General features: G+C 42.8%; 1 protein-coding gene across 3 annotated transcripts in view; it reads right to left on the reverse strand.

The window, feature by feature from the left end:
- Positions 1–10,507, reverse strand: part of LOC147422261 (wall-associated receptor kinase-like 6) — an 84,818-nt gene extending 74,311 nt beyond the window's left edge. Inside the window, exons 1-2 of one of the 3 annotated variants that reach the window (XM_086503115.1) lie at positions 9,743–10,507; positions 8,548–8,934 (exon numbers count right to left, since the gene is read on the reverse strand). In XM_086503115.1, the coding sequence (XP_086359241.1) occupies positions 8,548–8,934; positions 9,743–10,337 (982 nt within the window). In that variant the 5' untranslated portion in view covers positions 10,338–10,507. The remainder of the gene's footprint in view (positions 1–8,547; positions 8,935–9,742) is intronic. The other 2 variants (XM_086503116.1, XM_086503117.1) reach the window with 2 other exon arrangements.
- Between the last annotated feature and the right edge of the window lie 5,331 nt (positions 10,508–15,838).

The following is a 15,838-nucleotide window of genomic DNA, read 5'->3' on the forward strand; positions in this document are numbered from 1 at the left end:
AAAGGATGCGGCTCTCAAGAGCTCTCTCATTTTTTTGGAAGATCTCTCCTCTTTTTGAAGGGACTGCCTTCTCTCCCGGGAAGGAAGCTAAGAAGCCATAATCCTTAACACACATTAGCCGAGCCTAATCTCTAATCTATTAAGCCATAACCTTAAGCTCTAAACTGAGCCACCATAATCCTAAGCTCTAGAATAAGCCCATCATAATCTACCAAATCCTACTGCTAAGCCGGCATCTTAACCCAAAACCCCATATTAATTCGAATTCTATCTTCTTCTCGTTCATTTAAGCCGTAATTTTAAGCCATAAAATCCAAGCCGCAATTCTAAACCAAACTTCTTATGCCATAAACTTGAGCCACAATTGTAAGTCAAATCGTAATTCTTCAGGCCATTCAAAACCGAAGCTCCCATAGCCATAGTGAAAGGTAAATCGATTCTCTTTCAATATTGAAGCACCAGGAGGGAACGAATCACGTCAGTAATGATTGTCTCGATTAGCACCTGGATTAAGACAGGTTCAACCTTGGAGGGAGCATAAATGCCTCCTTTAACGATTGATTAAACATGGATACTATTTATTATTTGGTTTAAGTTAAACTGTTTGTTTTGAGCTCCGTTTTCGTTAATTGTGTATGCTGCAACTCTTTTCCCCGCACCTCTCACAGCCAGTGGCCCAGTGCCTTCTCGGCACCTTTCGAATACAAATCCTTCGACATTCTTGGTAAACCCGACGCGAAATGAGCCGGGGTGGGAGGTAAAGATGGAGATTCCAATAGAGTTGATGCAATTTATCGAAGATTACAATTTCAATAATTTGATAAAAATCTAGCGGCAGCAGATCTGCCAAAAATGTTGAGCTTAGTTCAGAGATGTTTGCAAGAAGTAAAATCTATGAAGATGAAAGAGCAGATTGATGATGCAGTGGAGATGGCACTTGATGTCGTACAGGAACAGTGTGGAATTTTTCAAGGACATGATCCAGATGGACTCCTTGCACGCTGTCAAGTGGAGATGAAGAGGATGATTTTGACTTTTAAAGAAGTGGTAACCTCTGAGTTTAAAGATAAGGTTCGAGAACTGGCCGTAACATATCCCACGCAGTGGGACTATTTTGCAAATGGGTTTGTTACGAAAGCTCAAAGATTATCGAGCTGGCAATGAAGGAGATTAATGAATGAAGCCAGATTGTTTTCTATAAAGAAGAAGGGGATCAGATGCAGTTCCTTAATTATGATCAATTTTGGAATCATATTTCTGCAAGAAGTAAAGCCAATGCAAATACAACTTTGGAAGTAGAAGATTCAACTTCAAAGGACCATATTTTGAGCAACCTATCAAAGGTAAATCATGAATTTAATGCTGAAACACAAATATATGATTTTTTTCCAAAGATTACTCGCATGGAAGTTACCTCGAATAATGGTTCTAGTGAAGGGCTAGACTGTACAACAAAATTTTTTCAAGCTACTGACCTTGGCATGGGATGCTCTTAACAAGTCTATCAAGAAGATGAGCCACTACAGGCTTCTAATGGATTTATTGGCACTATAGCTGAGCAGGGCAACAAGTTTACTACAGATGATTGTATAAATAAAGCTATTATATACACGACAGCTGATGTAATGGCCGAGGTTGTGGACCTAACACAGGATGTGCCTGATAATGCCAATGAACCTATGTTTGTTCCTAGAAATATGCTTGCTGATTCTATTATCACAAAAGAAGATTCCATAATTGAAGGTTTTTGGGCCCAGTCTGAAGGAGACGGTTATAGCAGTATAGGAAAGCTTTTTGATGCATGTACCCCTTCAGAAAGGGTGCCTGAAGAACCTTTTCAAAGCTATAATGGCTTGCTAAGTAGCATGTATGCAAATGATGAAGGAGAGGATGATATTGAAGATTTCCTAGATCATGCTGATTGTGAACAGGATATTGACATGGATTTTATATCTATGCTTATATACAGGCTGCAAGAGGAGCCAACTTCTATAGTTTTGATGAATGTTGAGACTTCCAAGGGTGATTTTCCCAAGGATACGTACTATGGATGAATATCTACAGGATAAAGCTAATGTACATTATCAAACTCAAAAACCAGGTAAAAATATCTCCAATGATATAGGTCCAGAAAGTCCTAAGGTTTTTCATAATGGCTATGAAGCTAGAGGGGGTGATGATGCTAAATCATCCTTGATACAACATAAAGTGCACAGGGCTTTTCATTTCTTTGGACAATGTGCTAAATATGGCTGGATTTGGATACTATTCCTAGTAATTCTTATGTCAGTGATGTCTTGGATACCAGTAAAAGGGAGTCATAATTCTTTAATTCTTGCTGGTAACGACCTTAAGTTACCAAAAGTTTATGAAATATGGCTGCTGCACTATGCTTCAGGTGAAGCTCTAGTATATTGCGGAGGCCATCAATGCTATGTGATCTTAATGGTATTTGATCCAAGTGATTCAACATATCTTCAAAAGCAAGTTCACTATGGATTGGTATTTTTGAGTATATATTGTGGTTTCTTTCTCCTAGATCCTGGAATAGCATACTTGGAGCAGCAATGCTTGAAGTTGATTGATACAGGATATGTATGCTCATATGGATATTATGATGAGCCACTATTGGGGCAATTTCTTATTATCCCATTTGATCCTGGGAGCTATTGAAGAGCAACTTGTAGATTCAAGGATATCGCTTATTTTCCTATAGCAGGTTACTTGGCAGTAGATTTGTTTTTGGATGTATGCTAAGACATAAGTGTTTTTGGTTATATGATCAATAAGCTTACATCGCTAGCTTTCAATTGACATTTTGGACAATTGTTATAGTATCTTCACATCTTTTGAGATGGTTTTGCTACCAGAACTTGAAGTAAAGGACTTGACGAGCATTCCGTGTGCAGACAGAGTAAGGCATACCTGAGCTTGACAAGGTTCCCTAAAGCGAGCTGATGGTCAATTTGTGTGCATAAGTAATTGGAGCACTTGAGTTTGACGGGGTTCACTAAACATATTTTTTATAATTGAATGCTTTGGAGATACGACCACTACGGTTCAAAGATTTATGATGGAACAACTACCAGATAATTGAGCTAGACTATTGATGATATGATTTAAGCCTTATTTTGTTTTACAAGTCCTTACCAATTGCGTGAGCTTGATGACAAGTAGCTTAAGGTGTGTATAGCAGATGCAGCTTGAAGACCGGTTGGCACCACAGACCGAAGGCTGTGCAGGTTCAGAGGGGGTGGATGTCGTGCAGCTCCGCTTCCATGACAAGAAAATGAGCAAAGGGATGCCAATAAGGTGTATTTGAATCCTACATGATTATTCAGCAGTTATAAGGGCTTGCTAAAAAGCCAATTTTTACGCTAAAAGTGTGCCAGATGCGGCTCTAAGGGCCAAAAGATGTCTTGGTAATTCTAAATAGTGAGTATGCTTGAAGTGGTCATATCTAGGATTTTATTGATTAAAAATGAAGTACTTGAAAGGCTCTACATGCTTGTCTTTATGGCTCGTTGATTGGAGCTACGGTGAAGAAGTTATGTCAGTTTTAAGTTGAGTCAGTAGCAGATCTGTACTAGATTGAGCACCTGCTAATAAAAGGTCAAAGATGAAAGGAATGCATGGGTCCAAAGTGCTCACTTCGAGGAGCATGTCGGTCTTTCCAGTTCGTCAATCGGGGTTTCGGTTGGCAAGATATGACCAGTTTCTGTATCTGACCAGTTTCTGTATCGCCCGGGGCCGGTGAACCGCGCTTGTCGCCTTGATCAGTCAAATTTATCTGGCTTAATGCAGTGTGGTGCTCGATGTGTATGCCAAATGTGGGCTGATGCGAAAGCATTTTTTATAACATATCTAATGCCTAGCCTTGACGGACATACTTGTATCTTGAAAGCTATGGTGCCATTCAACACTAGAGTGGGCATTAGAATTCACGGTGATATTGCTAGTCAGTGGGTGTTGGGAAATGATGTCATGGAGGCAATGTCTTGGTCGATATGTATGTCCAAATGTAGTGCTCTTGAGCTGAGTGGCTGCCCGCAAGAAGAAAGGCCGCCCACTAAACTTGGCCACCCAAGGGCTATGGGCGGTATGTGAGCCAAAGGTGATGATGCCCTTCAAACCATGGCCAATGGCCCACTTAACCTACGGTCGCCCAAAACCTAAGGCTGGCTGCCCGCCCAAGCCATCTAAAGGCCGCCCATTCAATTACTAAGGGTTTGTGTGTGAACAAAAGGGGAATAAGCAAAGCCAAGGCGTGACGGCAGTGAGGGAAGCGCAGGACGAAGGGAGACGGACTCGCGTTGGCCGGCATGGCGCTCGAATGAAGGCGGCAAAGAGACGAAAGTTGCAGAGCAGACCATTGCGAAGCTTTTCGGCGCCACTCTCATCCAATTCCACGCTAGTCCAAAATCCGCCTGCTACGTCACCCATTAGCGACATCGCTAATGGGTAGGCCCCTTTTAGCAAGAAATAAAGTTCATGCAACTTATAAAAAGGAAAGGATGTGGCTCTCAAGAGCTCTCTCGTTTTTTTTGGAAGCTCTCTCCTCTTTTTGAAGGGACTGCCTTCTCTCCTGGGAAGGAAGCTAAGAAGCCATAATCCTTAACACACTTTAGCCGAGCCTAATCTCTAATATCTTAAGCCATAACCTTAAGCCCTAAACAGAGCCACCATAATCCTAAGCTCTAGACTAAGCCCGTCATAATCTACCGAATCCTACTGCTAAGCCATCATCTTAACCCAAAACCCCATATTCATTCGAATTCTATCTTCTTCTCGTTCATTTAAGCTGTAATCTTAAGCCATAAAATCCAAGCCGCAATTCTAAACCGAACTTCTTATGCCATAAACCTGAGCCACAATCGTAAGTCATATCAAAATTCCTAAGGCCGTTCAAAACCGAAGCTCCCATAGCCATGGCGGAAGGTAAATTGGTTCTCTTTCAATCTTGAAGCAGCAGAGGAGGAAACAAATTAGATCAGTAACGATTGTCTCGATTAGCACCTGGGTTAAGACAGGTTCAACCTTGTAGGGAGCATAGACACCTCCTTTAAGGATTGATTAATCATGGATAGTGTTTATTTTTGGTTTAAGTTAAACTATTTGTTTTGAGCTTTGTTTTCGTTAATTGTGTCTGCTACAACTCTTTTCCCCGCAGCTCTCACAGCCAAGGGCCCGGTGCCTTCCTGACTCACCTTTCGAATACAAATCCCCCGACAACGGAGGACGAGCATCTATTGGAAATGTCATCCACCACCTATAGGCCTTGCGTTTAAGAGATAGACTTGTTTCCACAGCCGTCTTTATATCCAGGCCGTGTCTCAATCTATGAATATCACTTTATTTGTGTAAGAACGTATTGACCGCATCCTTGTTGCGATCACGTTGTTCCCCATGAAACTCAGGAATGGTGATATTCTTAAGTAATGCATTGCTACCTTCTCCATCTTCTGCAGCTCTTGTCTCTTGGACTCCTTGAGTCGTGCGAGCTTGGTTCCCTTGAACCGTGCCACTTGTGGCTCCTTGAGTCGTCTGTGAATTCATAAATTTCACAAGTAACTCCTAAAGATTGGTAACATTTGCATTGAGTGCAGAAAGGTTGCTTCCAAGTACGCTTTGGCGATGTTCCAAAGTCTTGAAAAAAGCCATATCTACAAGCCCATGATCTCCTAGATCATCATCATCATGCATATTAGTGTCAGTAGCATCTGTGGTGCCCTGATTTTGATCTACGTGCTCAAAATCAAACATGTGTGTAGGTGGGATATCCTCAGTGGCCATGGTAAACACACACAAATGCAAAGAGAGAAAAAAAAACAACTTGTACCTTGAGAAGAATTGAAGTCTTTGTGTTTTGTATGCTCCGTGATTTGCGTTGCATGTGAACCTCGCCTTGCGGGAATTTGAGTGCTTCACTTGTCGTTCATTGTAAGAACACTTTTGATGATTCTTCACAAAGACTCGTCGTTTTGTGAAGGCTTTTCTTCACTTTGAAGCTACCTCCTTGAGGAAAAAAGAATTTTTGGAGGAAAACTTGCCTTCCTCCAAGAAGTGAAAAGGAAGGGTGAAACTACTTCCTTGAAGTTTGAAGCTTTCAGTTTACTTCTAATTTTCCTTTCTACACAAGTAGACTATCTTTCCTTGTTATACATAATAAGGGCGAATAGCTTGATGGTAAAGTGTTGGCCTCTTACCCTCATGGGGTGGGTTCAACCCTCCTTCATGCAAGGGTTAAGCGGGCCTTCCTACGTGCGTAGCCAATGGCGCCAATTAAAGCCTTCAGAGCCTCGATGCCGTTGAGTTACCGGTTGACTTTGCCTTGGTCGTGCGCTCTGGAGGGCGTAGGTGGGGCGGCCATGGTCGGCTGTAGCTATCTGTCCATGCTCTGCTCGTATAGTAAACTGTGCATGCCTTCTTTTTGCTGCACAACGGAGACGTCGCTGTCTGTGGAACGTGGGAGGGAAGTAGGGCGTCACACGCACATGCAAGCCGCTTTTAGCCTCCTTCCAAAAATAGCTCTGATACCAGTGAAAGGGCGGTGGTAATGCGTGTGCTAGTCTCCACCCAACCGTGCTATCTTATAGCCTCCCCCTAGCGTACACACTGTCCGGTCGTGCCGGTGGCCTTGTCCATAGGACCCATGTCCTTACACACACACACACACACACACACACACACACACACACACACACACACACACACACGCAGAGAGAGAGAGAGAGAGAGAGAGAGAGAGAGAGAGAGAGAGAGAGAGAGAGAGAGAGAGAGAGAGAGAAGACATAAAACGCCAGAGATGGGGAAAGGGGGCGACCAGTCCCCCCCACTGACTACCAGAGCAAGAGACCAATAGTACATATGTGCCCAGGGGGGGGGGGTAGGGAAATGCCAAATAAAAGCCCATACGAACCAACAAGAAAAAATAGAAATTTGAGGGCGCTCGGACAAGGTGGGCGGCCGGCCCACAAGTGGGTGGTCGGATAGTGTAGTCTAAATGCATATGAAAAGGGTGGCCAGCCCTGAGGCACACTAGCCGTACATGCATGCCCTAGACCTATGATGCAGCAAAGTGGTGTAAGTCTAACATTTTAATAGCCCCTAGGTGGTTCAACCTTAAACTGGGAGGACCAATGGGCGAGCTCCGTGGAATGGGGAGAGATTACTAAATACTTCCAGAACTCCATCACTCACTGGTCCCTTGGATGTCTAAAGCCAATAATATACCATTGAACCCGCTTTGGAGGGACACAACTAGAAAGATGAACGTTAAGGGTCTAAGTCATCTGGCCCATTTCTGGGATAACACTAAGAGAATATTGAAACATATTGATCAACTAGCATCTCAATTCAATTTAAGTGGGATATAAATTCTACTAGCAATGAGAGTTCTGGAAGAGCTGGATAAGAGTTATATGTCGATGTGTGAATCATAGTTTGAGTGGAAGTCTGGCGATGGCCCAAGAGTTGGTAATTTGGGAAACCAAAAACTAAAGGATGTTTATCTCTCTCTCATGGTCTTGAGTGTTTGGTTCTCTCGCCTCAACAAGCATTGGGAGAAACAGTGGCCAGAAGCAAGATGGGGGTCGGTAGTGAATAACATTTGAGCCCCACAATGGCGCATGGCAACGAAGTGCTTTGTATGGAAGGTACTGGTGTGGGCTTTGGTGACATGAGTGAAAATTTATGCCAGGGGGATTGACCCATATAGATGTAGTGGCTGCAAAATGTCTTGTGAGGACCTTCCTCATCTATTCAAGGACAGAGCCCGACGATCCATAGCCTAGCAAAAAAATGTGCAAGTGGGTTTAGAAGACATGGAGGATATACTTCTTTAAGAATGATTTGTTCTTTGGAGGGATGAGGGTGAAAAGCCAAGTGCTCCTTATATGCAGTCAAGTTGTCAAAGTTTTCTACTTTAAAGAAAATTTGGAAGGCCACGAATTGTAGGGTGTTTGAGAATGCTCTCTAAATGCTAGTTTCAATGAAATAGTACTTGAATGCACGGAGCTAATTGTCTTGATTGGTAGAAGGAAAGCTTCGAACGATTGAGATTGGCCATCAACGCCATTCTGACGGGACAAAATTGACCTGCTGAGGGGTTGTTGGTTGCCTCTTTGGGAAACCCGATTGCTATCCAATGTAATATGTTAGCTGTTTTTTTTTCCCCCAAACTCACAATAGTGAGTGTATGTACTATTGTATTCACTAAAATAATGTACATTGTCAAAGATACCTCAAGCTCAAGATGAGCCTTGAGGGCATATGCTAAGTCCTAAATATTGAATGCAATCTTAGTTTCGTATGTAAGAGCCAAAGCCCCCCTACACCACTAAATTATTAGTGCTATCAAGAAGTAAATGGCAATATTGTGGACACACATCAGAAGAGAATGTTACTAAATCTACCCTCTCATTTGATGAATATTGCTTTACCTGAAAACATGGGCGTGTGTAAAAATGATGCAACTTCATTACGAGTCACCAAGGGTTAAGCATTTATAAGAGAATGAGATGTTATCTAATAAGTTGTAGAGGCTACCTGCACAACCACGTCCTTGTGCATATCCATCACCATGAAATCCATGTTGGCAAGAGCAATAGTACCCAGGAACTTGCTGCACAATGGTTATGTTGGAGTGGTTGGAGCATGCAAACTTAGGACTTTGTTCAATGTCTGCAATAGATTGTGTGTGGTTTGATGGCAAGGCCCAACTGAGTTTTACTCCATAGGTTTGCCTCGAAAAGTCTGTATATTTGGGGTAAAAGATGGTTGAATACATACTGCTGCATGAGCTCATTGGGGGGTTTACATCACCGGTCTCCAAATACTGAAGCTGAATATTAACTTCTCGAAACGATGTCTCGCGACGAGCCAAGTTGGAGGTACAACATGCGGGACCTCCACACCTTTGGTCAACCTCATCATCTAAAAAGAAGTTTGCAGCAAAGAGAGAATATTTGACCTTGAGCAAAATATTTCTTTGGTAATCAAATAAGATTTAATACTATTTTTGAAGATGATGGCCAGTTTAGGAGAAGAATACTTTCAACGTCATAGGGAGGGGGGGGGGGGGGGGGGGGGGGGGGGGGGGGGGGGGGGGGGGGGGGGGGAGAGAGAGAGAGAGAGAGAGAGAGGAAGAAGAAGAAGAGAACTTTAATGTCGTAGGAAACTATCCCAAGAGACCTTAAAGGTCTATCTTACGAGGAGAGTTGAACTCAATACCATTTTCCTCTTTTTATTAGCACTTGCGCACACCCACACACACCCCCGAGAGAGAGAGAGAGAGAGAGAGAGAGAGAGAGAGAGAGAGAGAGAGAGAGAGAGAGAGAGAGAGAAGCATCTTGGGAACAATCTGAAATACCAAAGACAGTCGACTTTATCTTTCTAGTGGGTTTCAATCCTTATTTTGGGACAGCTTCTAAAAATTGTTTTCTAAAAATTGGGACAACTTACACATGGAATTTTTTGAGGTAAAGTGGACGTATTTGATTGAAGTCTTGTTGACTAGATTTCTGGGTGGTTTTGTCATGTTTAAATTTAAAATTTAGAGGATTTTTTTTTTATAAAATTTATAGATTGGATAATACACTAAACTTAGATTTTTTTTCCCGAGCACTGAAACGTGGAAGAAGAAGATTTGTCCGATAAATTTTGAAATCAAGACGTGTTATTCAAGAGAGACTTAGGACACAGAATATTGTGCGTGTGTGTGGGTGAGAGGGTGAGCACAAACCTGAGCAAAGCACATAGCAACCACCAACCTCTATCGTTGATTCATACGGCTCTGACGTAGAGGCGTTCGGAAGTAGCTTAGCGCCAACGATAACACCCAATACGGAACAACCAAAGCTACCAAAGAGGTTGTCGTCAGAAAAGAAGAAAGGGGAGGGGAAGGGGGGAAGTGCCAAGGTAGGTGGTGTGGAAGGGACACATGAAGTGCCATTGGTGGTGAGGGAGGCATTAAGGCCGGTGGCATCCACAATGATACTATCAAAGTCTACGTGCAATACTCTTCTAGGGACGGATGCATTCCAGTAATCAGTCATGTTAGTGATGTTGCTCAAATATAAGCGCTCTTGACCTTGGGAGAGCTGGCAGTCGAGATCGAAGAAGGAAGAATACGATGGGCAGTGGGTGTTGTCGCTGAGTTTGAATGGATAGCTTACCCGCACACCGCCGCACGTTTGGTTGAAGCAATCTTGCTGTAATATATCATGGGTATCTGCTTGAGAGAGAGCTCGCCATCGCCCACTACATGAGCTCAACATTAACGCGACAAGACTCATGATCATGAACCTTGGCCAGCTGCCCCCCGGCATAGCATGCATGTCTCCCCCCCCCCCCCCCCTCTCTCTCTCTCTCTCTCTCTCTCTCTCTCTCTCTCTCTCTCGGAGTTGTTCCTCTTCTTCTTCTTCCTCTCTCTCTCTCTCTCTCTCAGTGCGCGAGAAACCTTCAAATTATGGACGGACTCCTGACAGCGCTCTTCACGAACCACAGGAGCTGAACTTTTCACCTTTCACTGCTCGAGATAAACTTTTCTGCCCACATAAAAAGAATGAACGCTGGATGAGCACTATTAAAATCGTGGCGCTGGTGGATGAGCATCGCCCTTGGGAAATAGATGGATGTTGACATGGGACATTCCCATTGTGTCTCTCTCCATATTGTATAGAGAACAATATCATAAACCACTCCCACTTCATACCAAGCTAGATGTGATTAGGGGTAGTGGTCTTCGAGCCCCCACTTCATACACATATTCCCTTGCTCCCAAACATGCTTAGCTAGTGTGCGGTCCCTCCCTCCCAGTGTAGTTAGGGACCCTCCCAGTGTAGTTCATGATGTTGTAGGAATCCACAACATGAGAATGATAGTGGATTGTATCATGAATTTCACCATAGAGGTCATTTCCTTCGTCCTCAACTTGATTTTTCTACCTATTTGTCAGACCATGACTTTCAGTAGGATTGGTTGATGGTACATTTGCAACCTAGGGTTTTGATAGAGCTTGCGATCGTCTGGACATGGCGTGGCCTTGCGTGCGAGGGGTCTTCATTGGGGAGGCTCACATTGATCACCTATGGGAGGAGGTGACAAGGTGTCTATGGATTAACGACAGCCGCGAGGCATGTGCCAGAGGTGGGGGATTTTTCCGGGAGGAGGGCACCTAAGCCGCTCATTCCTGTCTATCAAAGCTTGCTCATCCACCCTAGTTTTTGGTTATGGGAGAGGCCTCTCTCGCACATCTCTTTCGGGTGGCAATGGTGGCCTTGAATTTTCTCCGTGTGGTGCTTTGGCAAGGCGATGGCCTGTGGCAAGCTCTTCTCCTTGGTGGCAATGGATCATCGCATGGAAAGGGGCTTGGCTCCCCTTATAGCCTGCTTGTTCCTCAGTTATGTTGTTGCTTCTTGAGGTCCTATTGTTGGTGCTAGGCTCTCCACAAAAGCCTGAGATCCAGATGTGATGGTTCTCAAATGGTGGGTCCCTTGGTTTTTCCCCAAATGTGGGTCTCTATGATGCGAGGTGAAGGATATTGCAGGCTCCCCCATTATGCAATTGTACTTGGTTGTAATTTTTGCAAGGTGGCTCTCTAATCAACCCGATGCTTAAGTACGTACTAGTATGTGACCGGCGCAATGCTGCGGCCAAGAAAAGCATGTCAATCAGATCTCTCTCTCTCTCTCTCTCTCTCTCTCTCTCTCTCTCGCACACACACACACACACACACACACACACACACACACACACACATACGAAGTCATATAGAGGTAGGGGTGTGTGTGTGTGTGTGTGTGTGTGTGTGTGTGTGTGTGTGTGTGTGTATCTATGCATCCACATGTGAGGAGAATGGAACTCTAGTCCTTGGAATCACTCTAAAAAGATAACAATGCATAGGTTTGCCTTCTCTCTCTCTTTATCTCTCTCATATTAGACCTTGAGATAAAGACTCATCGAGTAAATCTTTGCTATCTTTTTCTCCACCTATTTTTCTCCCTTCCTCTATTCTTTTGAGTTGAAGACCTGCTAGGTAGCTCTCTCTCTCTCTCTCTCTCTCTCTCTCTCTCATAAAGAACATGGAGTGCTTTTAGCGGACTGGTTGCGACTGATTCATCCTTCACACAACTTCTAATAAGCACAGTCTGTTGAGTCGTGGCTAGAGCTGTTTTCACCTAAGCCATTATCTTTTTATCCTCTAATTACCAGCCCCAACAGTTAATGGCTCGAGCAAACTTTGTACAAAGCACCCTTCTACTACTACCAAGTGCTCCCCACCAACGAACGATGCCTATCGCTCAAAAAAACCTAGGTTTAGAGCAATTCCACCTATGAATTTTGAGATTCACCTTTAAATTCCAAGTCAATTCCATTCAAAGGCGAGATCACCAACCAAGCTCAAAGAAATCTAGCATAAAAACCTTCAAAAAAATAGCCGAGTGTTGCAAGAGTTGTCCCCCATTGTCCACCTTTTCCATCTCTTGAGCTCCCCTCCAACCTTGGGCTTGCCTGCCTTCTACCTTGGATTAATCAGATCAAACTTTTTCAATTACGTCAATTCTCGATTTTCTTGATTCTTGATTTTGTGGATGTCAATTTTTCGATTGCTAATTGTAAGACCGATGCTTATTCTCCCTCCCCACTGTCTCTAGTGCCAGTGTAAGAACCCTCTTACCCCCCCCCCCCCCCCCCGCCCCCCCTCTCTCTCTCTCTCTCACGCACACACACACACTCACTCGCATAGGTTGTAGTGAATGGCACTCTCTCTTACTCACTCACACATGTGATCTCTCTCTCTCTCTCTCTCTCTCACACACACACACACACACACACACACACACACACACACACACACATGATGAACTAATGGACCATTCTCTATTTCTCAACAATCTCACTCACACACAAAAGCTTGCAATTAGCAACATTGCATTCTCTCTCTCTCTCTCTCTCTCTCTCTCTCTCACACACACACACACACACACACACACACATGTACCCACATTCTCTCTCTCTCTCTCTCTCTCTCTCACACACACACACACACACACACACACACACACACACACACACACATGTACCCACAATGTATGCAGGACATCCACAACAAATCTCTAGACTTCCATCGCTGAATCTTTGAGCTCGTTGTGCTTCATTAATGCAATACAAAAGTGGAAGGCTTTTGTGCAGCGCTCTAACACCTCAATGAATGGCACATCGACTCTGTCTCTCTCTCTCTCTCTCTCTCTCTCTCTCTCTCACACACACACACACACAGGCACACACACACACACACACAGGCACACACACACAAAAAGGTAGCATCTCTCTCTCTCTCTCTCTCTCTCTCTCTCTCTCTCTCTCGCTCGCACGTGCATGTGCACACACAGCCTCCAAAGAGTGGTTTATTGGGTGACATAGAGGGAAGTTCTTTATAGCCTTCAAAATGAAAAGTGAAGCCACCCTTCAAATGGCTTTTAAAAGTAAAAGTAGTCCGAGTGGTCATTGTTGAAATTTGAGGGCTGAAGTGAAACTCCATGGCCTTCCTATAAATATGATAAATATAGTACTAAGTTCTTTTGACTTTACATTGGCATGATTGAAAAGCCTTTTCATTTTGTTACCATCTTAGTACTTGCCCTTCACTTTTAAATTTCAAATTAAATTTTTTAAAAGGTTCTCTTTGAAATGAAGAAGAGTGTGACATGTGGAGGGTCTCTCCTTCCTTGAAAATTTTAAGCTCCAGTATAAAGAGTATAGATGAGATATTTTGAGCTTTTGCTAGTTGTGCTCGAGTGACTTAGCTTTGGAACCTTTTCTAATTCTTTTTGGACTATCTCCATGGCTCATTTTGAGCATGATGCATTTGTATGGTTGATGATTGTTAATATAACTTAACTCTCTCCAATCTCTACTTGCAGAGAGTATTACAAAAAAAGGATTGGTTGATGGTTTCCCATCTCTCATTTGTCATGTCTCACATTTTGTACACATTAAATTTAATAGTGATGTGGTTGCTTATGGTCATGTGGCTTTCCACCTCTATACAAACAATTCCTTTGCTCGTGGCTTGATTCATACTCACACCCGGGCCATTATTCATGCATGATATATTTTTCAAATAAAATACGTATAGCTATTGGCATTTGATGTAGCAACATACTCTACTTCCATGGTAGATTGAGATGTACAATCTTATAAACAAGATATCATGAGACTACACTACTAGTGAATGTAAAGACATAACCTATTGTAGACCTTCTATTGCCCACATTCCTATATAGCCTATATCCATGGCTACCACCTACACACGTCCTTGCATCCAAAAAAATGCACAACTCTTTCATACGATTCAAATAACTCATCACATCTTTCACTCATTTGTTACTATATACATGTGGTAGCAGTGTGTGTGAACACACTTAGGATTGCCGATGCATTTTTTCTCTCACTAGGAGGTTTTTTTCCCTGTGCATTGTATGTACCCCCATAACTCTAGGGATAACTAATCTTTCCATTGCACACTAAGTAATACACTCTCTGTTGTGTGCCGTGGTCTTCCTTCGTCTTCTCCAAGTTGTGTGTGTGTTTTCCTACAATCATAATTCCAACAAATGGTATGAGAGTAGGTTGCATCCTCTCGGGCTTAGTCGCCATTAGCTCCAGCACACGCCTGCTCACTTTCTCCGATTTTTGTGAGATTTGACGAGCGTTAGCAAGTAAACAAAGTTTTACTCCATAGGTTTGCCTCGAAAAGTTTGTATAGTTGGGGTAAAAGATGGTCGAATACATACTGTTGCATGAGCTCATTGGGGGGTTTACATTACCGGTCTCCAAATACTGAAGCTGAATATTAACTTCTAGAAACGATGTCTCGTGACGAGCCAAGTTGGAGGTACAACATGCGGGACCTCCACACCTTTGGTCAACCTCATCATCTAAAAAGAAGTTTGCACCAAAGAGAGAATATTTGACCTTGAGCAAAATATTTCTTTGGTAATCAAATAAGATATAATATTATTTTTGAAGATGATGGCTAGTTTAGGAGAAGAATACTTTCAACGTCATAGGAGATCTCAAAGAATATCTGTTCAATGAGTCTTAAACTCAAGGTCTATTAACAATAGAGAACTGAGATAACCAATCTACCACACTTAGATGATACAACGAGTTGTGATTGGAGCTTATAGATGAATTTGAATTGAATACATTAAGAGTGATAATTTCTCGGGTTCTTCCCTCACAGTTGCTTCGTTTCAAAACCTGTGCAAGCAGTCTATTTATTACACAATATAAGTTGGTTTTTAACACAAATTGTCAATTGTAATTTAGAAAACAGATTATTTCTTTGGTCTTTGTAAAAAACAAAAAATCATTGGCTTGCGTTTGTCATCATATCTGAAGCTCATTACTCAAACCAGAGCATGGAGAGAGAGAGAGAGAGAGAGAGAGAGAGAGAGAGAGAGAGAGAGAGAAGAAGAAGAAGAAGAGAACTTTCCTTAGGCAAGCTTAGCCCTAGCTTGCCTAAGGTCAAAGGTAAGTTTAGGTCGGGTTCCCACCTCAAGCTCAGCCCTAGCTTGCCTAAGGTCAAAGACTTTTAACACTAACCATTGGATGTCTTTAATGAAGCTAACCCTAAGTTATTTTTAAGCTCCATTAGTTAAACTTGCTCTTTGACAGACCATCTCTCATCTCAACCCCTTTACCATTGGCCCTGTGTTGAGATAGATCCTAAGCACATGTCTATATTCTAACCCTTGTTCCCATTTATTATCCCACATTAAATGATCAGTTTAATATGAGAAAACTAATGGTTATTCTTATTAAGTGGATC

The sequence above is a fragment of the Adiantum capillus-veneris genome, chromosome 27 (assembly GCF_014529385.1).
Source record: "Adiantum capillus-veneris isolate H3 chromosome 27, ASM1452938v2, whole genome shotgun sequence".
Taxonomy (NCBI): Eukaryota; Viridiplantae; Streptophyta; class Polypodiopsida; order Polypodiales; family Pteridaceae; genus Adiantum; species Adiantum capillus-veneris.